Genomic DNA, 23351 nt, shown 5'->3' on the forward strand with positions numbered 1-23351 from the left:
TGCCAGCACTTCTGGAAGCAACCAGAGTTCACCAGAAGCCCAGGACCAGCCATGCTGTGTGATGTCCTGCTTTCTGCAAGATGAGTTGTAGGCTGATTTTCTCCAGCAAAGGCTGGTTATGAGAAGACTGGGACCCAGTGCAGTCAAAGGCAGCAGCTGACCTGAAGCACATACACAAAGCAGCCTCAGATAAATGGTGTCGAAGAACTACCACGAGAATGATCACAAATGTGTCAAAAGGCTTGTATATGAAGAAGAGTGGACCAGAGCAGTGATTAACTGCGTGAGTGCCATAAAATTATTTTCTGCTACAGTGAAAATATATTTTTTAAAGTGGATTAGATAAACCCTAGGTTGTTAGCATTCAGATACAGGGAGATTCCATTACTTTTAGATCATTAAAGCCTGAATATTATGTGCATTATGCATATGTTGCAGTCCTTCACAGCACAATACAAAATATCTTAGTTTTCATTCCCTGCACTGTCTTTACGCAAAGGGAAGAGAAATAAAAGAATGTCTTAATCAAGGAAAAACCTGAATACCACATGCAAAAGAAAACAGCTTACAAGACATAAATATAAAATATCTAAGACTATTCCTAGAATACATTTGCTGCCAAAATCACACTGCAGGCAAAGGATACTAAATAAAATATTCCCCCAGTATCCTCATGGACTCAAGCAAATGATGAGGTACATGAAATTTGCTACAAGATAAGCTTCAACACTGCTATTCTAAGCAATCTGAATGGCACTGGGAATATCAAATCTCAGTACCTGTTTTAAAAATGTTTAAATATGTCTGGAAGCAATGGTTTTCAGTATGCTATCATAAGTATCTTTACATCTTGCCCTTAAAGCAGTCATTTATACACAATTTTCTAAGTACATTAGCACATTTAATCTTAGCTAAATTGCTGTAGAGGAAAAGCTGGCAGATGGGGTATCACTCAATTCAGCAAAAGTCTATTTGTTTTCCAGTTCTTATAGTAAAGACACTGATCAATCCTTCCAGTACTGGAGTTAGTAATGAACATATTTTCTCCAGTTACTGAGTTTCTTTACTCACTCCACAGATATGTCCCTCCCCTGGCTTAATTATGCAGGTTTTCATCTCTGGCCTAGCCAGCTCTACATCATAGATACACAATTACAGAATGGTTGGGGCTGACAGGGATCTTAAAGACCATCTACATTCAAGTCCCCACCCCAGCTGGAGACAGCTTCTACTAGACCAGGTTGCTCCAAGCCCCATCCAACCTGGCCAGCGATGGGGCAGCCCTAGCTTCTCTGGACAGCCTGTTCCAATGTCTCACCATGCTTGTAGCAAAGAATTCCTTCCATATATCTAATCTTCCAGTGCAGTCTCCCCATTACCTCATTTGTCATTTAAAACATTAACTCCATAAAGCATCAAATAAGAAACTGCAGTGAGTGTTTATGGATCTGACAAATCTATAAATATTCATTCATTCCACATGCTCACACTCCCCACACTTTATTTTTGGTCACAGCACACCTCAACTCTGCAACACAGTTCCATATTGATTGTATGTCACCTCTCTTCAGCTTCACCTGTCTTCATCCAAGCCACTTCCTACTGCCTGAGTCTTCTGCTCCCCATGTTACATTAATTTAATGCAGAGATCTTACCAGGAGAGCCACAGGCACAGGACACAGAGATCCCCACAAGTTTCTCCAGCACTCAATTCTTTCTATACTTTGCCTGCAAATCTCTCCCATTCCCTCCCTCCACATACCACAACAGTAATGGTTATGGCTCCCTTCGGTTCTTCATCAACTAAAATATTCAGAAATTCTTAACCATGAGTCACAAGGCTCCTGTGATTGCTTCCCCAAGACCCCCTGAAGAAAAAACTGCAGCAAACCACCTCCTCCTGCACAGACACACCAGCCAGCACCCATCCCCTTCTGAGACACCATTTGACAAGAACAGACAGGAGTGTGATGTGAGCTACCAAGTCTGCTGAACAGCCACCTCCCTTTCTTCTCCCCATAAAAACCACTGCAAACACTCTCTAGCCATTTCAGCAACAGGAAAAAGCTGCTGGCCTGCTTAAAAGGGCAGAAGATTTCCCTTCCACCTCTTCAAACTCCTCCCCTGCAACTCAGAAATGAAGGTGTCTGTACCACAGTTTCTTCCTCTATCCTCTCCCCTTTCCCACAGATACTATGACAGGGAAATACTGTACAGGCAGACAGATTTTGTACACCACTTTATTTACACTGCTGAAGACTGCGAATCAGTTCTGGCAACAGTTTCTTTTATGTTACTCAGGCTGAGGAAGTCAAAACAACACGTTATTACAAGGTCACTGTCCCACAGAGGGGGAGTACTCTCTGAGTACTGTCATTTGCAACTTTGTCCTGTTAAAACGCAATCGAAGCTGCAAAAGGTAACACTTGCAAAAAACAGGTGCCCTCCAGCTGCTGGCATATTTGCAACCCCTGTTATTTTCTAGCGGCAAAGAGCAGACTGAGCTTTTTCAAGTGGTGCTGCAGTCAGACCAAGACTTCAGGTAAAAGGCAGTAGCACAGATATTCAAAACAGGCTACACACAGTTAGAGCAAAGCAAGGAAGGTTCCATTTGGCACAGAGCGGAATGTCAGAGCTTGTATTTCAAGAACAGAATGTGCTTATATGATTGTAAAAAGCATTGCATTTGCAGAGAGGCAAGACAAGTTACCAAAACCTTCTGTGGAAGAGAAAGGGAATCATTAGAAGACCAACATTTTGACTCAAACTCCCTTTTGAAACCAACCTGATGATGTTATATATTACAGTGTCAACTAACGACCTTACTTTACTACACTTACCTATACATCGGTTCTCCTGAACCCCTGTGAAAGTGCGTGCACAACTGCATAGCTAACAGTCAGAAGAATCCTGCAATGTAAGGCTAGAGGCACAGCCAATTTGACCCCTTTATTGTATTTGGAAACCCTGATTTCCAAATCAAAGCATTTTCAGGGTAACTAGAAAACATACTTTTTCCAACCCTGCCGCCTAGAAGTGGTGAAAGAATGAGGTAAACATACTGCATAGGCTATACATTTAAGTCCAAATCCCCAAAGTGTTTTGGCTTAATTATGAAATTAATTCAAACTGAACAGAGAGAAAAAAATTGCTATAAAAACCTGAAAACAAATCTAGGTGGACACTAACAGCATATTAGACAATAAATCATTTAGAAAGGGCATTTTCTACTGCCTTTTTTCTTCTTTTTTTTAAGTTGGCCAGACAAAAGCACAAATTGAATAGAGCCTTGGTGCTTTTTCCAAGGAACTGTTCCTTCTAGAACACCTGGCTCTAATTCAGCTTGTCTGCTTCAGTTAGTCTGAGCCAAGACTGGGCCCACACTGTCACAGCACTCCAGAGAATATCAGCCTTCCAGGCCACACCACAGCTCTTCTTGCTCCAGTGTAAGTTCAGGAGCAATGACCAAGCTTTACAACACAGGGCCTTTAGAACAGATTAACCAGTGCTTAACAGTGTGAGAGACCCCAATTATCATTTTAAGCCATTTGGAAACTAAATTATAATTAACAAAAGTGACTTTTCTGATTCTCATATTTTTTATTTAAAATGTGTCTTTGCAGGTTCACTTTTTTTTTTTTTTTTTTTTTTTTTTTTTTTTAATATTTCCTTGCATCAGTGTTTAGTTCCCAGAAATCATTCCTGTCAGGCAATGCAGTTTTCTGAAAAGACAGTATCTTCCATCCTCATCACATTTTCAATAAACTCTGTAGAAGACAGTCAATGATCCGACTGTGATAAAGTGCATATATTCCTTTCTGATACAGGCAACAAACCTGTGGACTAAAAAAATAAATCATACTGGAAATTGAAAATCACACAAAACCCCCCCACAGTGGCCCTTTACCACCCCACATTTAAGTTGCCCCATTGAGTACTGCCCAAAATGCTTTTTTTCAAGTGTCTGTTAGCTTAAAAAACAAAACAAAACAAAACAAACTGATTTTAAAAAATGGTTCCTTTTCAATTGGACTCTGAGATTCACAAATATATGTAACTTTGAAAGCTACAGCTCCCTCAAGGCTGGCATAGCGCCTTGACAACTTTTAAGTAATTTGCACTTCACCCTTTGGATCCAGGTTTCAAGCTTGCAAAAGCTTTGGAGTTCTTAAGGGAATGTGAAATTTCATTGAGAAAAGAAATAAAATGATAGTCCCTTTCTGACTTCTTGGACTCAAAAATAACTACGATGGTAAAGTGAGGTTCGGGGCGAGTCAGAAAGTAGGTGCTTTGGACTTTGTCATCGTAGAAGTGAACAACCTTCTCCAAACTGTTGAGGTCAGAGGTTCTATCAGTCATAATCATGATCACATTGGGCCAGTGCATAACAGGCCTGTCACTGGGCAGAGACACCACTGCAGGATACTGATCCACTCCTTTGGGGGCTTCCCTGTATGAATGGGGATGGTGATAACCGTGTCCCTGAAAACTCTCGGATCCACGATTGTCAAAAATTAAGGAAACATTGACAGCATCATACTTCCGGATGAAGCTGGAAATTTTCCCAAAGTAATCAGGATTTGTTTTAGCAGTCAAAGTTTTCATTTCAGATGCTGTTGTCTGTCGACTAAGGGCCTCATGAAAGTAAAAGCTAAACTTGGCAAGGAGAATGTTTTTGAGCTTCATCAGCCAGAGGAAGAGGTGTGGAGGCTGCACAGCCTTCTGAGACTGCCCTCCAAACAGGTGCTTCTTGGTCTCCCGCTGTTTCTCAAAAATTTGGCCCCAAGTCTGTAGCTTTGTGTGAGCACTGTGCAAGTTGACCAGGGATGGAAGGAACTTCCACTCTGAGATCTGAGCCTGAGCCTTTAAGAGGTGTGCAAGCACATCTACCTCCAGCTGGAAACTGCTTTCAAGAGGACTGAGGATTGGATGATGAAATCTAGAAAACATAACATTAGTCAAGACATGAGAACTACGGTACACAACAGTCAAATAATCAGACAGTATTTGCCAGTTAACAGACAAAAGATCAAACATCAAAGCAGAGCGAAGTGTAAACAAAATAAAAAAGTGAAAATAAAATATTATTCTTAATTTAAAGAACAGGTTTTTTTACATAATTAGGGTAAATACTTTCACGAACAGTGCTTCATCTGACAAAACAAAAAACCACCTGTCAGACATTTCTCTGTCAAGAAAGTAAGGCAGTTATATTTCATCAGTTCAAGAACAATCACAGCTTATCTTAATCCATGAACTACTATAACACCATTTTCTTTTTAAATTCTGGTGATCTTGTTCCAATTTAAAATCTCTTCTGGCAGTAATATATGTCTTGATGGCTCTGGAATAGCAGTCAGACATTAAGTAAAATCACAGGAATTATAATTACTGTTGTTCACACAGGGGAGCTAAGAGGAAGCCAACCTGAGCTTGGTTTTGCTTTTTGGAACCACAGTTAATTCCTTCTCTTCTCACTTTTTTTCCCTGACATTTAGATAAAATAGAGATGCCTCTATCTCTCTTCCCATGATACTTGAATTACTTGCAAATTTATAACATCATCAATAACATACTTAATTGAAACAGTGTAAAACATATAATTTTAGAAAGAAGTGGCCTTTTTAGTAATGTGTCCCCTCACTGGCACTTAGGATTCAAAGAAATGTCTAATAAAGAACAATGAACAGTTCAAAGACAAGACTTGATGAGGTTTCCATATAAGTAAAGACAGATTTATCTTCTCTTCAGAAAAGTATCTTGGGGCTTGTTATTGGTTTAAACCAGCAAAGCTTATACAGAATTTTTCCAGCTTTTAAAACTAAAGCAACGTCATTATTCCTCTCACCTGCTAGGACACAACAAATACAACCTGTTTTGGAAATAGTTGGTTCAAGACCAAAACACTTCATTTTGTTGTAGACCAGAAGGGAGAATGGAAATGTCAGGCTTTTCATCCCCTCTCCACTACTTTTCCTTTGGCTTGCGAGAAATGTCTGACTATTTTATCATTGCTCTGTAAGCACTTTTTTCTTTTTTTGGAAGCCACAATTTGTATCTTGCAAGGTTTTGTTATTAAGATGCAAGTCCAAATTTATTTGAAGAAAATGAAATTAAGAATATCATAAACCAGCAGATGCACTGCATTGGGCAAACCAGCCTGGCTGGGTGACCAGGCACCTTCTACACACAGCACACGCCAGCAGCTCTCAGGCTGACCTGCTATAGCAGAGATCCAGTGTTTACTGGCCACTCTGGTGGGCTAAGAAGTCCAGAGCATATTTACATTTCTTTGAGCAAACAAGAGTCAACAAAAAATAATTTCTAACAGTCAACATCAAATATATCCAGTGGTTTTGGTATTCACCAGAAAAAGAGGTTTTTTGCTGCGTATTTTAAGAGGGTACAAAAAGCACTAAGCAACGTTATTTGTTGCAGTGCCATCAAATGACACACAGCACAGTGGTTTAAACACATTTGCAGTCAGATCAAAAAAGTTTTCTTCAATCTTAAAATCAATTTTAAAATCCTTATTAAGGCAGCACTCCGCCAAAGTCTCCTGGATTAACATTCTGATGTACAGCTTCCCACTTCTACTTTGCTTCATGGCTTTCTTAATGTTTCCCTCTCCAGCAGGATTTGCTAAACTGTTTTAATCCAAAAATATACACCTCATCCCCAGCTGAGAAGGTTGATATGGTTGCAGAATAAACTGACGAGTTATGTACTAAGTATACCTGCTGTAATTGAGTTCTATAACATAGAAGCATCCAACTGAGCTCAGTGTCACGTAAAACAGACAAGTTTTTACAACATTTTATAAGCCAGTGTCAAAAACTTTGAAACATATTGGAAATTTGAATTTTTTTTTCTCCTAATCCTTCCTGACAGCAGAGGGACAGTAGTTTTGTTTTGCAGACAGTGAAGAAGCCACATTTTCTTTTTATTTACTTCCAGAGATCACACGTTCATGCACATATTACACAACGCTGACTGGATAAAAAACATTAAACATTAAAAATTACATCAAAATAGGTGCTATAGTTATTTATGCATTTTATACTAAGCTTTTAAAGGATCTTGCTTCTGATGCTGCTTTAATTAAGATCCCACCCAAACCAACAGTTACAAATTTCAGAAGTTACTTCTCCAGATGCATTCTAGAGAAAAATCGAAAGGAAAATGTCGAGTACTGGCCATGCACAAGTCAGCAATAAGTAGTAATAAAATAGTATTAAAGTAGCTCTAAACTGTTCAAAAATTAATGCTATTTCAATACACACGATATGTCTTGTTAACTGTCAGTTCTGCTGTTTCTTTACTAGCAACCAGGCATTTCCTCTACGTTATCTGACCAGCTATTTTCACATGCAAAGGAAAGAAACCAAGGCCAGAACCTATCTAAAAAACACACATCCTGTCCAGCCTTAGCCCAGCTGGCTGAAATAATGGCACACATCCTCAACTACAAGTGAGGAATATATTGACAGAAGGAAGAGGCTGGGAAAGGATGAGTTTATTTGATCTTACACCTTAAAAAGAGAAATGCCTTGCAGCCAGTACATATCCACATAACACACCCCAGAAACTGATTTGAGATACGAAGAAACTGAAAGGAAGGACTAAAGCAATATATCATTATACCCACTTTTTTCCAGAAATATTCTGTACATCACTGGGGAGGAGCACACTGCAGCTACTGAAATAGCTCTGACAGCATCTTAGATTGTTTCCATCTTAAAAACTGCTTGTTAACCCAAAGCAAGATCATCAGTATTTTTTCCAGAGAGATGTTACTTATTTTTTTATTAACATGCAATAATATATAGCTATATAATATATATTATATAAACATATTATATAATATATAATGCCTTAGAAGTACAAATGTACCCGTGACATACATTTAAGTAGCATAGTAAAACATTTCCTATGCAGGTATAGTCTCCAATCACTTCATCAAAGTAAGAATTTCAGTTCTCAGATTTTTAGCAGTACTGTTGATTCAGCACATGCTCAGAGCAGATGGCAGTTGTTAGTGTACAAGAGAAATCAGCTTTTAATAAAAAGCCCCCAAAACCCAAACAAAAAAATGCCAACAACAAAAACAACCTAAACCTTAAACTTACTTCCCTTCAGTCCCGAAAGTTTATCACACCAAGGAAAATATATCTAAGTTTCAGGCTTTTATTGGATTAACAGCCCTGATATTTTAAGTGATCACAAGCCAGGAATTGCAAACCACTACTAAGATCATATAGACTAGTTTTGATTTTCAAATTGCAAAATTACATGGCAATTTGCCACAGGTATCCTTAAAAAAATAAGGCAATCAGCTGCAGTGCTTCAGTTTGGAATATCAGAAAGCAGCACTGAATTATCTTCATTTTTCCTAGGTGAACACTATAAAAATCATAACCGAAAAAAGTAAGACCTATGAATATTCAACTCCAAAAGTCTTCTTAGACACTATTTCACTAACAATGATTTAAAGAAATTTAACCACATCTCACAGTTGACTTCTTACAACGGCTACCTTTTTTGGTTTAAAATGAAGCAGCAGAATCGAGTGTGTGGACAAGCATTCAAAAATTCTCTTTTAAACTGCTGTCACTTCCAAGGCACATAAGTTAGATGTGAAATACCCATCCTACCCTCATTTAGAAACATCCTGGGATTTTTGTACCAAGAACTATTAAACCTTAAACTTCAAGAAACCATATTGTCAAGGACCAAAATCTCAGAGGTGCTCCTCCTACTGGCTCCAAGACCTCTGAAGAAAAGTGGTAACAGAGCACGATAAAGCCCTGCCAGCTAGGCCAGATAGTGGTGGTGCAGCTTTTAGATCTAAGCAGACAGATATTCTAGCCTAAAAAGCAAGACCGTCACAGTCAAAGTATTTGCTTTATTTATGTCACCTTTACTGAAGTCCACATGAAATTAAGGCTTGTTTCCTCTGCCAAAGAAAAAGTTCAAGAAGCCTTGTATCTTATAAAAGCAAAATCACTCTTCCTCTCTCCTGAAAATAAACACGCTGAGTATTAATTAAGGCATAGTGAAGAAGGCTCCTAGTACACCATGAGCAGATTCCCTTTATTATTTTTCCTCTTTTGAAGAAACTTCATGTATCTGATGCTGCTGGCCAACACAGACTTCACACATGAATTAAAGAGACTGTGCTGTTCAGAAGTCAAAGGACAGCAAAGTCTTTACGTTTGCTTTGAACTTCAACATCAGGTACTACAGATTATGTGTCTGAGTATGCACTGCCAGCAAAGAAGCACTGACCTTGAACTGTATTTCTTTAAGATGGATTCCAAAATGTTTACCAGTTCCTCAGAGTTAATGAACTTTTGGGTGCTGAGCGTGTACATTTTTTCATAGAAGTCAGCAATTTCCATCCGAGCCTGAACAAAAAAACAGAGCTGTTCAGACAGGTGAGAAAGCAGCTCTTCCAAGTGAGGAGCTGTTCCTCCTAGTGCATTGTGACCCGTCGCCACCACCTTCTTCAGCTCATTATGCAGAGATGTGTAGATGGTTCGGATGGAGTCCTTTCGGCTGAAGAATGACTGACCACCTGTTCAGATAAATATGGAGGTATTACCAAAATCCAGGGACAGCAAAGACAGACAGCAACACTGGAAAATTCTTGTAATTATACATCTAGTTGTTTGTAAGTATTGTTTAATTACAGTACTGCTTTTAACAAAGAAACAAAATTCAGTGTTTTATTCTGCAAGTAACTGAATTACGGAGCATATGCTCAGTAGCGCTGCCTCAGTTAGGACTTTTAAGAAACTCAGGGTTCAGTTAAATTTGCTACTATGATACATGACCTGGAAATACTGTTATCTATGGAAGTCAGAAGAATTAAGTCATCATGACTTGACTGATCAAATTTTAATAGCCTCCACTCCTATTAATAACGCTACATGTTTTCCAGAGAATTCCCTTAACAACCCCTCTTCAAACATGAAGGACTCAAACTCGCAAAGCAACCTTTAAATGGGAACCATGTGACATATGTGTGTACAAATCAAGCGTTCCTAGTCCCTATACAATCTCAACATAAACCAGAATTCAAAGGGAAAACAATCACATTTTATCCCAGTAAGACCACAGTGCAGGTTAATCCATAACTAAAACTTGGAGGACAGGAGGGAGAACAAGAAGTCATCTGTGCTCCTTTCTACCTGCTCAACAATATGAGGAATTTAAAAAAGAAAAGAAGACAGGAGTAAAGGGTCAAAGTGAAAGATATTTAACTTTGACATTACAAAAAGACTGCACAAATGTACTAGCCTGATTTCATAGTTTGTATTTACAGAAGACCTAATGTGCCATTCTGGCAGTCAACAGCTGCAGAGCAAAGACCACAGGGATTGAGTCTGAATCTTTTAAAGATTCCAAGTTTAGGTGCCACTTTGAAACCACTTATAAACTTCATCATGCTGGATAGCTGTACATTCCTTTTACACATACGATGTTCAAAGGTGACATTCAAGGTAGAAAAGTAGAGAATTGGCTATCACAGCTCCCATTGTAACATATGAGTTACATGTGTTACATGCCCGGACACAGGCAGGAGGAAGAATTAGCTATTGCAGTCGTACATGAAGTAAATAAATAAACAAAATTTTGCCCCTTCTGTTGTCACCTTCATCCTTTCTGCAAGCACCAAATTTACTCTTTAAAGTCAGCCTTACAGACAGAGTTTTGGCTGTAAAGATCTTATAAATAGTTCCAAGTCACCAACTTAAATAACAAAGCCGAATTTTCTTGATGGTTTAATGCACTATATATTAGACTCATATCCTTTGATCCATTTTTCATACCCATCTCCAGTTCAAAAAAAAAAATAAGCAGCTTTGCCCAGAGGATAGCACCATGAAAGCTCGTCCTATGCCAGTTCGGGATTTTTCTATTCATGCACTGACAAAACACTAGCAGCTGAGATCGTGGCCAAAGCTCCCCTAGATCCTGCAGTACCTGCATGGGTAACAACTTCTAGGATGCTATCTCCAGCCCCGAGTGCTTACACATACACACTTCTAATACAAGGTGAAAAAGCTTTAACGCTTTGGTCACCCCAGTAAGCTCCATCTTTGCCTACATCTCAGCCAGAGCATGTCAACACAGAGACACCTCTGGCTAATTCTTGGGAAGGACGGGTATGTACCCTGCCGGCCAGCGAAGATACATCGACTGGTACAACAGCCAGCGCGCCACCTGCCCAGCTCCTGTCCTCTCGTTCATTCTTTAAGGGCAGCACAAAGGGCACAGCCGATTTCTCAGCGGGCGCACGGACACTCCCTACCGCCGCGCTTGTCTTGCAGCCGCACACGCACGCAGCCGCCGCGGCAGGGCCCCCGGGAGCTCGGCGGTGCGAACACCGGCTGCCAGGTGACCTCCCAGCCGCCCGCTCCGCACCCGCGGAGCCCAGCGCGGGGCGGGCCCCCAGCCTGAGGCCGGCGGGGGCGGGCTGGGAGAGCCGGTCCCTCCCTCCCCGGAGCGGTACCTAGCTTCTGTCCCAGGAAGGTCATGCTGTGATAGGCCTTCTCGGCCGCCGCCAGGTGCGCCAGCCCGGCCAGCAGCGCCAACCAGCTGGACCCCGCGCTCTTGTTGGCCTCCCGCTCCTTCTCCACATTGTCCTTGGCCTTGTCGTAGGAGAAGATGCCCAGGTGGGAGAAGAAGGTCTCCAGCACGGCCTGCTCCACCGGCACCGGCGCTCCCAGTGGGATCGACTCCCCCATCCCGCCCGGCGCCTCCGCAGCGGCCGCCACTTCCGGGTCCGGCGCCCGCCCTCCCGCGCGACGGAACACGTGACCGGCGGGGCGGGGAGCGGGCGGGGCGGGTCACGTGACGGGCCGGGGCAGCGGAAGCTCGCGGGAACGCCGAGCCGCGGCTCCGCCCGCCCGCGCTGCGCGTTCCCGTGCGCGGGCCCCTGCCGGCCGCGCGCCTCCGCCCGGCGTTCCACGCTGTAAGCGTAAAGCGAAACACACGCTCCTGCTCAACTGCTCTTTCAGCTAAAAATGTTCTAAACCTCAAGGTCTTTCTGAGGCCTATTCCCACCTCTTTGGCTCCACAGGAGCCTCCAGCTACTTTGGCTTTGTAGTTTCTTCCTCCCTTGCAATTAGGGAGATTGTGGATCGCCCACATTAATCCCGTTTTCTTCAGTTCACGTTTCAGACAGAAGAGCTGCCGGAACTGATTCTCTGTGCGATCGATATGGAATGCATTGCTGAGCCACGGGCCCAGGGGGTGGAAAGGCTGGCTGTGGCCAAACTGGTCCCAGTTCCGCAGAACCACCCGCCCTGGCGCTGACAGACAGCACCACCCCAGACTGAATGGTAGCTCTCCAGCTAACCAGAAAGGACACATCCCGTTTCCCCTCTGCACAGTATTTCCCTGCCCTCTCACAGCAACTGCAGCTGCTCTTAAGCTGTCTTCTGGACCAAAGACAGCATTGCTTCTCTAGAACTGGTATGACCCATGTACTAACTTAAGCAGCTGACTGCCTCTTGTTCAGGAAACATCATCACTGAAAATGGGCATCAGATGCAAGCACCATCTTTAGGTACGAAGCAGCCTTTTAAATAAACCCCAATTACACAGTGCCCATAAACTTCTTACTGTAAATGAAGGAGCCTAAGGATTTGGTTTGGATACAAAAACTGTCATCATTTTCATTCATTAGTCTAATATAAAAAGATAAATCTGCCAAGACCTTCATCACTTTTCTAAGCAGAGACACCTCTGTACACATCCTCGAGCTTATTCAGAGTGGTTCCCTGAAAAGCTTATGGTTAGAACCAAAATTTTGGTTTCAAATGCTTAAAAATGTGAAGCAGCTTAACTGGAGTTAGGAGGTCTTTATTCTTACAGCTGACATGCCTGAGTTCTGCATGCACCAGAACCTGCCTTCTTCCTGAACTCAACTGTTCTCTCAATATGCTAAAGGGACAAAATGGATGTTGGATTTTACAGCTGCTCCACAATAGACCTCTGTGACCTGGAAAGTTGGTTACTAAAATGTGATTTATTGATGGGATATTTCAGTAATCAAAGTCAGCACCTGAAACACTCACCTGTTCAAGGCAATCACAGCTGTGCAAAGTAGGCTGCCAATGGTTTACAGAAAATAAAAGACCGAAAGGGGACTCCTAGCTAACCAGGACACAGTCTCCAAAAGACAACTAGGAGTGAAAGGCTCCAATGAGACCTTTATTGCAACACAGAGTTGACAACATGTTTTTGTATTTAATAGAAAGTGTTTGGTCTCTTGGTGGTGAAACGTGGTTTGTGCTGGCGACGCAGAACTCTGTGTGGCAGCGGGAACTTGATTTTAGAATCCTGCAAGAAAAAAGTTTCTATGTTAATTGAGGTTATCAGGTGAACAACAGAAAACAGTTCAGAATAAACAGCCAAACTGTATTCAGTGACTAACTTATGCTTAGAAAAGTAATCCATTCACAAATTAAGATATACTTCACAGGACTTAACTAATGATTTAATTTTTCATTATTTTTTTCAAAGCAATGCCAGTCAGAGGCACGTTTTCTGCACCGTAACATGTATTTGCTTTATTGTGATTTTCTTCCAAACACTTCTAGCAGTACAAGTCTTGATTGTAATATACCATAATCATGAACATTCACCCAAGTTTGGTTCCTGCCCTATTTCTGGCTGCAAAGCAAACCTGTTCCCCTCTTCCAGTGCAATGTTAGACAAGGACCCACTGGCCACTGCAGTGTTGGCTCACTTACATGGAACTGCTTGACTGCTGGTCTGCGGCACTTGCTGGCAGCAATTTCCTCAACCTTCATGATCTGGATAGAGTGAGCTCGGGCACGATGACGGGCTCCCATATCACGGTCTGGAACAACAGGACTCATTAAGAAGAAGTTTTATGACATTTTCAGGTCAAGAATCTTACAGTTCAAGAAATGCTCATAGTGCCATCTACAGCTTTTAAAATTTCTGACCAGCTCTAATTAGAATCACTGTTTCTATTATGCAAGTGATGGCATAAATATCACAAAACCAACAAGCAGCAGCAAATCCTTCCTGTAAGTTCTAAGTAAGCTCCTCAACAGGAAGAGCCATCTTACTCTTCTTGTCCAATTTCAAGAAAGTACGCATGGACACAAGTAATATGCCCACTACAATAAATAATAGACTACTTACTCCCTTGCAAGAGAAAAAAACCCCTGTGATTCAGAATTAACACCGAAATACCATTATTAGAAAGACACATGAACTTCAAAACACTTCCCCTTCCAAAAGGAAGGTACAAGTAGAAGTAGGACCTGAGAGTATCTTCACTTTTATTGAAATTGACCAGCAATAGAACCATGAATTGATGTTCATCCCACATAATCAGGCTTCCTGAACAGGAGGAAGCATCTGCACTTGGCCCAACTGAAAACTCCTCTATTCAGCAGTGCAAATCACCGGCTTCTAATCACATCCATAGCTAGTTCCACAAGATATGCCTGTTGAAATACTACTGTGTTTCCCATGAAGATCTAACATACTTGTTAAAAGCTTACCTGTCACAACTATTCTTGAACATAAAAGTACCGGTCATTGTACTGTATATGAAAAATAAGGTTCCTGGGTCTCTTAAGCAATCCTTGGGTATGATCATTAACAGGGATTATCCAATGTTAATGTAGAACCTTAAATTTCACTTTCAACAGCACTTCAGCTTTTGAAAGGCGACAAGATACATTTAATATTTGCACACATGACAAGAATATCATTATTAAGAACAATATTCTTTGGGTTTTTATGTGCAATCTGTAGTGTTTGTAACACTTGGGAGTTAAGTATCAACAGCATCAGCTATACAAATGGTCCATCCCTCAAGTACTTCACAAAACAGACTGAAATCAGAACAAGCATTAATTCTCCCTGAGATGAGGCAATGATATCTTGGAATAAAAATAGGGTGTTTTTTTCCTGTGATTTTTTTTTTCTTTGCTCAATAAAGTACAGATGCCAGTATATTCCACATGATCTCACAAATATTCTCTTCACAAGACTTGGGATGATATACTCAATTGTCTTAAAATAGCACAGTGCAGGAAATACACACAGCACCTGAAAAGTCATTAAAATCTCAGTTTGTATAGCAAAACTCATTACCAGAATTGAAGAAAGACATACCAAAAAGTGAGAAGAGGAACTGTATAATGGATAAATGGGATATCTATGATCTATGGAATAGATAACAGATCTATGGAATATCTGGCAATCCCTTCCTTTAATTTTCCAGTATTTCAGTTATTTTACCACAGATTAAGTCAGCATGCTTTATGCCCAGTTTGAGATTTAATCTTCTGCTTGTATACTGATCCTACTATTCTACACTTAGAACAGTTACATATACTTACAGCACTGAGTGACAGCACCCGCAGTGGTCAAATCTCTGTACTCCCTGTACATGTTGTGGGTCCCACTACGAGAATCATAGCGCAACCAAATACCAAAATTTTTTACCCGCAGAGGAGACTTCTCATACACCTGGAATTACACAAGAACATGGAAGCTGTTAGAGAGAATGTACGACCATTTTACAATTTTAAGAATAAATACTTCAGAGCTCTAATGAAACTACTATTATAAGTCTTACTATCAAAAAACAACTTTGCTCTCTTTCCCCTTACCAACATAGCTGGATTTATATCTTGATAATAATTCAAAGAAAAACACAAGATTTCAGCTCAAAAGAATGTTCTTGAAGTTATCATGGTAGAGGAGTGTAAGCATACAAACATCCACTTTCCCAGGATTATGAATGTCGAAATGTCTTCTAAAAGGTATATTGCACTATGAACCAAATCTCAGAAGGACAGAGCAACTCTGAGCAACACATGGCTCATAATTTTAAACCAGTAAGTAAGTTTCCCTTTACTTTACAGGACACATACCACTACTTCCAAAAACCAAACTTGTGACTCCTTTTCACAGCAACTGAAAGAATAATGGATTTCAACCTCACACCCCATAACTGCGATTCCTATAAAATCCTTCGATATACACCTGCTGGAATTTCGTAAGAAATTCCCACATTTTTAGGTTTTTAATTTTTCACCTGGCCACAATACACAATCTCTCCAGAAGACTTCTTCATCTTCTTCAGCTGAGAAACGAAGTACCAGAATCGGGACTTAGCGACGACATGGTTCGGAGCGAAGATCCGCATGCGGTACAGAGGAGGGGTCGTGCATTTCGGCGTGGGCAGACAGCGCCCGACCACCTTGTACTCCCGCAGCTGGACGGACAGGAAAAACAGGCGGCCCGCAGTGAGTGAGCCGCGGAGCCACCGCCGCGGCCGCCCCGCGCCGAACCCGCGGCTCCTCAAAGGAGCAACGCGACGAGAGGAGCTCAATCCAGAAGTAGAGAGAGGCCGTTGCGCCGGGCGGGTCCATCTCTCCGCGGATCTCCCCGCGCTGCCGCTCGCCGATCTGGGCCCGCACCTGGAGGGAGCGGCGCCGCCGCCATGTTGGCCGCTCGCCGCCTCACGGGCGAGGCGGCGCCGTTCGGGCACGCACGGCCCACTCTCCAAAGCTACGACCCGCCACCTCCACCGCCGACCTCCCGATGGCCACCTCGGCCGCACTCCCGGCCCCGGCTGCGCCCGCCGGTCCCCGGCCCGTACTCACGGTGCCCGACGCCTTCATGGCGCTCCTCCGCCGCGGCCCGCAGGAAAGGAAAGGGACGACCGCGTGCGCCGCAGCCTGACGTCACTCAGCCAGGCCCGCCCCATCCTGGCGGCGCGCGCGGCGATTGGCCGCGAGCAGAGCGCGATTGGAGCACGCAGCTGTCAGTCTCCGCGCGCAGCCCTGGCTTCCGGGCTGGCGGCGCCGCGTGGCCCGGCCCGAGCGGCGCCCGTCCTGCCCCGTGCCCTGCAGGCAGCCCGCCCCCGGGCCCGTGTTCCCATACCACGGCCGTGGACCTGCGTGGTCCCGATAGAAGGAGATCTGGCTGTGCGTGACTCTGTCTCCCGCCCGCCCTGCTGGCGTCGGCGCAAAGGACGTGGCAGGGAGGCTCCAGACGGAGGCACCGCAATCCCCCGAGGGCGGTAGCCGGGAGCGGAGGGCTGTTGGCGGAACCTGTCTCGCTCGTCGTCCTCTGGGAGAGCGAGGCCACTGGCTGCTGCCCTGCGGATCGCCCCCACGCATTCAGTTCCATGGGTTGCCTCTCTATTGCGGCAGGTCCCACCGGGCGCTCGTTCTCCCGTGCACCGTGAGCAGGCAGCGGCTCTGCTAGCAAGCAGGTCAAGCGAGTCTCTCGAGCTTTGGGCGCCTCACGCCTTTTGAGAACTGTGCTGCCGTAGCCCGGGCGTGCGTTTTGCGTTGAAAGATACTGTACCAGCAGTGCAGCTGGGACGGGTTTGTAATGCAGTTGCTCGCGTTTAGGTCGGTTTTAACTCTGGCCCGAAGGCCACGCGGGCGTGTGGTGACGCCAACCCCCGTACACGGCGCTGCGTTGCAGAGTCCTGTGCGCAGGAGCCACTGCCACACGTGCGGACACAGATGGATCACTCCTCACGGACAAGCCCATGCCAGCCCGGGCCCTGCCCTGTGCGCATCCCCAAGCAGGTCGCTCCAGCCGCTACTGCGGAGCTTGCAGCGGCCCAGCCCCTCTCCCCCCGCGCCGCCACTGACACAACACGGTTTCCAGACGCTGGAGGCAGCTCGGGGGCGGGCCGGGACAGGCCTAGTTTCTTCCGCCGGTGCGGTTGGTTTTACTGTGGCGCCGGGGGTACTGAGGCTGGAGGGGGTGAGACTACAGCTCCCATGCTGCCCCGCAGCCATGGCATATCCCGGCGTGCCCCGCGGCAGGCCGGCTAGTCCGAGAGGGGCGGTCCTGCTTCTCCTCCTCCTCCTCCTCCCGCCGCCAGCCGAGGCGGCGCGGCCCGGCCCGGCCCGCTCCCTGTGCTCGTGGCGGCTGCGAAGCCGTGGGGGTGGGCGGGAGCCGGCGGCGATGGATCACTGACCGGGAAGGTACCGGCGGGGGGGCGCGGGCAGGACGCGACACGCGGAGCGGGTGACTCAGCCCGGGGGGGGAAGGGGCAGTGTGGGCTGAGCTGGCGGCGCCCGCGGGCTCCCACGAGTCCCCCGGCCGGTTTCCTCAAGCCAGGGCCGCCTCCCCAGCAGCCGAGAGGCTCTGGGGAAGGGGGTGGGGGGGCACCGCCGTGTCTGCCTGGCCCCGCTGCTGGGGAACAGCGGGGGCTGCAGCCAGCCGGGCCCCGCCGGTCCCGCCCTGTGGGTGCCACGAAAAATATCTGTGTTTTTCTCTGCCAATACACGCTGTAGTCCGTGGTGCGGTTGTGTTCGCGGGAGCTGCCGCCTGGGTGGCAGTCCATCCGCTATGGTTCCGGTGGGGGGAGGAAGAAATCGTAGGACGGCAGCAAGAGGGGAGGGAGGGACCTCCCCGTACCTCCATATTCCGCTGGTCGCGGCGTGGTGGGAGCGGTGGTTCCCCGCCGTGGATGGTGGGGCTGGGTCGCTCCCACCGGCTCGGGACGGCGGTGCGGAGGTTTAGGGACGAGCCGCCGGCTGTGCTGCGGGGCTGGGACACAGCTGGGGGGGGGCTGTGAATTCCCGGGCGCTGCGGAACGGTGTTGGCTCTTCCCAACCGCGGGAGACGGGGCTCTGACTGAGTCTGGGGCGGGGACAAGGAGGCCTTACTCCTTACCGGGAATTCCTGCCAGTAAAATTGTGCCTGAAACGAAAAGCTAATGTCAATTCCAGAAAGAACTTTCCTAGTCCAGTTGAAAGTTGTCGAAGTAGCAGTAGTTACACAGCTGTTAGCTGTGACCGCGTGTTAGGTTAGTGTTAAGGGTCTAGAGCCCAAAGAGGCTGTAAATATGCCCAAGGTTTGCAGCAAGCAAAACCGCAAAAAAGAATGTAAAGAATAAATTTTAATGTCTTTGTTTTACTAGAGAGAAAACTTGAGGAAATTCAAATAAGGCACACCACTGGCTCCCCCTGCGTTATCGCATCTTGTAAATACTTAAAATGACTGCTGAACATGAAGCTTTTTATAATTGCTGATTGTTCCCGTGGTTAGTGGCTCTAGTTAAAATGCTCTGAATGCTTCCATTCTTGGGGTATATCTGGATCGAAGTTAACACACTTTGACCACGGTTGTGTTGTTGATTGGGCAGTTTTCCCCACTTGAAGTGGGTTGACTATTTTTTTCCTCCTTCTTTTCACTATGAAAACAATCTTTACTATCAAATGCATATATAAGTATTTAGTAGAGGAAAGGGAGTAAATTATTTTGATGAGACATACCTGCATGACTTCACTGGTAAGGAGCTTTATCCTTCTGATTACTGTAAGATGAGTGCCACCCAACATGGTGTACTGCTTAACAAAAAGGTAATCTCTAAGTAAATAAGACAATACTCTTTGCACAGCTGCATATTATCTATTAACGTTAGCAATTGGTTTTATAAATAAAACTTGCTTTAATTAGATACTTGATGTTCTAGCTAAATGCATTTTGCAGTGGATTTTGTGAATTGTTAGTACTGTTAAAATCACCGTTCAGTTTTGCTTTTGAAGTGTAACTGGCTGATTAAATAGATTCGTGGTAGAAAAGCTACATGCATAAGTAAATCCATGAGGCATGAAAAGCTATTTTATTAGTTTTCTCAAGAGGTTCATTCAAATATTTTATCTCATTAATTGTCTTTTAGAGTGGGCTAGTCAAGATGAACCTGAGAAAAAGCCATATGATAGAAGTTGAAAATTTAAATATACTCATGAGGCATTTAGAAAATAACTGGATCTGATTGGCATTGCTGTTAGCGATAGGTGAAGAGAATACATGTTTGAGGCATGTTATTTTTATTAGCAAAATTTGTCACACAGGTATAAATCATCTACCCAAAATATAGTAATGTACTGATATCAGCAGGTAAATATGCAAAAAAAAAAAAAAATCCTCTGTATATTAAATAGTTGTGTAACTCTGGACCAGACCCTAATCAAAAGATGCAATTAAAAAAAAAAAAAATACATTTTCCCTGGACCATGTTACTTTTTTTTTTAATCTGGCTCTTCTGGATGTTGATTATGGGGAAAGCAGATTGGGGGCTGGGGATGCAGAGGGAGAAGACTCAGCGCAGCAAGTTTAATCCCTAAAGATTCTTCCCCTGAGGGCGATCACTGTGACTAAGGCATTCTGTGAGGCTTCTTTTGCCAGGAGTCATCGCTTTGTTCCAGACTTTCTGGTTTCTATACTGCCGAAACCTGCAAATTTTTTTTGGTATGAACTCAATTTTACTTATTAAATTGCTTTTCATTATGCACTTTGGCATAGTGTATTCTGTCTTGACTTTTCTATAAAAGTCTGTTACTACATTAAATTTTGGGCTCTCCTTTTCAGTTCTGCTTGCTGTTGCTTGTCACTGTGCCACCTTTCTTCCTGTGGGAGAGGGTGAACAGTAGAGCGTGCACGAGACACAATACTAAGAAATTAGAAGTTCTGCCTATGGGTATGTAGGCAGCTTCAAACCACAGCTCCTTTGTATTTCATCTCTTCCTCTTGTCTCTTCCTTTCCCCTACCTCCTACATACTTACGTAACAAGGCCTGATTTCAGGCCTAATTAACTATGTTACCATGGGGGGGGAGGCGGGTCAGAGATCTGAAGGATAGGTGGATTTTTGTCCTGTCTTGTTATTTAACAGCATCCTAGTATTTGACAGAGAAGTTTTAATTTTTTTAGATTCTCAGTGTTTTGCTGGAGCATTGTAGAACAGCCTATAGAGGCAAACCATCTTTAGAACATTTATCTAGCTCACTTACTAATTTTACGTTGAATTTTCTAAATAAAAATAACTGCTAGTAAATCAGCACACATCAGTAGGAACAGAAAACTTTTGTTAACAACTCAGTGTGGTGTATTTTGTGGTTAATTTCTAAGACGTTTGTATGTGCTTGCTTTAGAAGAAAGACCTTCTGCTAACTTTGTCCCCACCATGGGAAATACTTCATAAGAGGGTGCATGAAGCATCTTATCTATGTCGGAGTTCAGTAGAGGTTTTTTTGTTTTGTTTTGTTTGTTTGTTTTTTTAGTTAAGTTTGTGGAGGGGGAAAAAAAACCAGTGGCCTTTCATTTAAGGGGTAGACTTAAGCTTATGTCATATCTTGCTGAAACTTCTGCGTGTTTGAAATTTGAATTTAAGCCTTCCAGCCGAATACTATACATAATGCCATCTTTCTGTTAACTAAGTTCTCATTTCAAACGAACTGAAATATACAGAGACTTTAAAGTTTTCATGTTCAGTACTTTGTACAATACTGTGAGAAGTTGATTAAAGGGCTTAGATTTTCGGTATCTGTGTTGGAAGTGTGTGCATTCATGTTTAGTTGGAGTACATAATTTGATATTTATGGGCCAACTTGTGTCATTGTTGCTGTCCTGGTTTTAATTTTTCGTCTTCTGCTGAGCAAATAAAATTTCTCTTCCTCTGTTTGCAGATGTTTGTATTTTCCCCTCTAGAAGAAGTGGGCAAAGCAGTTAGGAACAGGAAACAACGAATATAGCAATAGAGATGGATGAACAAGCCCTTTTAGGGCTCAACCCGAATGCCGATGCAGACTTCAGACAAAGAGTATGTGATGAATTCCCTCTTTTCTCTAATGACTGGAGGTGGTATTGCAGTGCAAAAATCTCACATTTTCGTGGGCTGGGAGTGGTTTGTTGAGTTTGTTTTGTGAACCAATGTGTAGGGTTTGTGGTGGCAAGTACAAAACAAAGTCATGTTGCAAACGTGTAAGGTGAGCGTTGTGTATGATCAGTTCTGTTACACTTCAGTTCAGTTGCACTTAACATGCATAGAACTTATTTTTCTGGACTCTGACTGTTTAAGTTTTTTCAGTTCTTTATACTTCTTGCTCAACTCCTTAGATAGATTCTCACAGAATGGAAACCAGCCATAGAAAACAATTTGCTTGAAATTAGCCTGTTGATTCTTAGATGTTTTTTTAACTGTAATTTTAATGGATTACCTAGGTTTGTCTTTGAAATGTGTGGGTTTAATTGTAGTGAAGCTTGTGTTATTGTAAAATAGGTTAAGAATATAGGTTATAGGTGGATAACATTTACTGCATAAGAGATGCTCCTATGAAAAGGCATTATTATTATTTATATAACTATTTATTCAGTAATTATCTCTGCTGACTGATTACCATGTTGATTTAACTGTCTACAAGACAACTTCTAGTAAAATCTTTCAGGAATTAGTATGTTAATATCATGGTTTTGTGTTCATAAAACAAATCCTGGAATGTAAATTGTTGTAAATGTATTTTAATTTCCTAAGCAGCCTGTAAATATGTTGGTTCTGGGTATTTGTTCTTTATAAAAGGATGGCTATAGCTAATCTTTAGTGATCTGTCAATAGAATATCACTAAGATTTGATGCTTTTAGATTTGACCTTTTAACTATGCAGTCTGCCGAGTTTTGAAGTATTTCATAGCAGAAGGGGACCTACCTTTTCCACTATCATGTAAGATGTAACATAAGGGAAGTATCAAATAATTTCTAGTAAAACAATATATTAAATATAAGAAAAGTATCACTAGTACTAACCACAGGAAGTGAATTCTTATTTTAGAACTTAGTTCTGAATAATTACTTTGGGAGATTACTTTGGTAAATGGAAACCTTTATGAACTAATGCAAAAAGCAGCCCCTAAAAATATCCAAAAGCCAAACCTCCCCCTTGAAATACATACATTCATAGAATTGGAGTAATGTTGTTAATCTAATCTCTGCTTCAAAACTTGCTTTACTGTTCTGTATTACAGGCCACACTGAGCTGTAAAGCAATTAAATCAAATTAGCTGTTGTCAAAAGCTGTTTAGAAGTCCTGATAAGTAGCATGGTTATTTAAAATTTGGTAGATATTTTCTTGATTTCTGTAGAAGATTCATAAACTGACAGTTGTCCAGATAATCAGTATTTGAATGTTTTTTGAGTCTGGGATGTTGAATACCAGCAAAGTGGTGCAACAAAAATAGTGACTTTTTTAAATTGAAAAATCTAAATTACCACTTCTTTAGAATTTTTGGAAGGAATTTTTACTAGGATGTGAATTTCCACCTATATGGAAAGGCCCTGAGCAAGCTGCTCTAGTCAGCTGTGTCTCTGGAGGTTCCATCTAACCTCAGCACTTCTGATTCTATGACTTCTGTATTCAAGTAACAAAAATCTTTGTATTTAATATGAAGTGGAAATGGGTTCCTATGATATTAGCATTTGGAAACAACCCACTCAGTGTTAAGGTGGGTAGGGAGCCACTGGAATGTATCCAAATAGTG

General features: G+C 43.1%; 3 protein-coding genes and 1 non-coding gene across 6 annotated transcripts in view; 1 reads left to right on the forward strand and 3 right to left on the reverse strand.

Moving 5' to 3' along the window:
* Window positions 1-2224: 2224 nt before the first annotated feature.
* On the reverse strand, window positions 2225-11796 carry KICS2 (KICSTOR subunit 2). 2 transcript variants are annotated; one of them, XM_040062659.1, is made up of 4 exons: window positions 11519-11796; window positions 9504-9577; window positions 9289-9425; window positions 2225-4939 (listed from the first exon to the last, which is right to left on the reverse strand). In XM_040062659.1, exons 1-4 carry the CDS (start codon window positions 11751-11753, stop codon window positions 4123-4125), a joined length of 1263 nt encoding a protein of 420 aa, XP_039918593.1. In that variant the 5' UTR covers window positions 11754-11796; the 3' UTR covers window positions 2225-4122. The 2 variants fall into 2 exon arrangements, with proteins under 2 accessions (XP_039918593.1, XP_039918592.1); XM_040062658.1 differs by having other exon boundaries at window positions 9289-9577.
* Window positions 11797-13203: 1407 nt separating this feature from the next.
* RPL18A (ribosomal protein L18a) lies at window positions 13204-16760 on the reverse strand. Its single transcript, XM_040062264.2, has 5 exons — window positions 16671-16760; window positions 16100-16279; window positions 15399-15528; window positions 13767-13876; window positions 13204-13353 (listed from the first exon to the last, which is right to left on the reverse strand). The coding sequence occupies exons 1-5, from the start codon at window positions 16686-16688 to the stop codon at window positions 13261-13263; spliced, it is 531 nt and encodes a 176-aa protein (XP_039918198.1). The 5' UTR covers window positions 16689-16760; the 3' UTR covers window positions 13204-13260.
* Window positions 14671-14802, reverse strand: LOC120752475 (small nucleolar RNA SNORA68). The gene has a single exon (XR_005700721.1). It is a non-coding gene; the product is annotated as a small nucleolar RNA SNORA68 (small nucleolar RNA).
* A 1118-nt stretch (window positions 16761-17878) lies between the features above and the next one.
* Window positions 17879-23351, forward strand: part of XPOT (exportin for tRNA) — a 29570-nt gene continuing 24097 nt past the window's right edge. Inside the window, exons 1-2 of one of the 2 annotated variants that reach the window (XM_040062366.2) lie at window positions 17879-18014; window positions 21506-21639. In XM_040062366.2, the coding sequence (XP_039918300.1) occupies window positions 21580-21639 (60 nt within the window). In that variant the 5' untranslated portion in view covers window positions 17879-18014; window positions 21506-21579. Of the gene's footprint in view, window positions 18015-20426; window positions 20519-21505; window positions 21640-23351 lie in introns of those variants that run through there. The other variant, XM_040062367.2, reaches the window with a different exon arrangement.

Source organism: Hirundo rustica, chromosome 4 (assembly GCF_015227805.2).
Source record: "Hirundo rustica isolate bHirRus1 chromosome 4, bHirRus1.pri.v3, whole genome shotgun sequence".
NCBI classification, from domain to species: domain Eukaryota; kingdom Metazoa; phylum Chordata; class Aves; order Passeriformes; family Hirundinidae; genus Hirundo; species Hirundo rustica.

Bases quoted from the DNA above. Each gene is read 5' to 3' on its own strand.
- RPL18A (XM_040062264.2), bottom strand. The intron at 15,529-16,099 runs GTGAAAAATTAA...GTGTAATTCCAG, and splicing joins AGATTGTGTATTGTGGCCAG to GTGTATGAGAAGTCTCCTCT. The intron at 13,354-13,766 runs GTAAGTGAGCCA...TTTTTCTTGCAG, and splicing joins CAGCAGTCAAGCAGTTCCAT to GATTCTAAAATCAAGTTCCC.
- KICS2 (XM_040062658.1), bottom strand. From the start codon at position 11,753: ATGGGGGAGTCGATCCCACTGGGAGCGCCGGTGCCGGTGGAGCAGGCC. The intron at 9,578-11,518 runs GTACCGCTCCGG...TTATCTGAACAG, and splicing joins CTTCCTGGGACAGAAGCTAG to GTGGTCAGTCATTCTTCAGC. The intron at 4,940-9,288 runs GTCAGTGCTTCT...TATGTTTTCTAG, and splicing joins TTAAAGAAATACAGTTCAAG to ATTTCATCATCCAATCCTCA.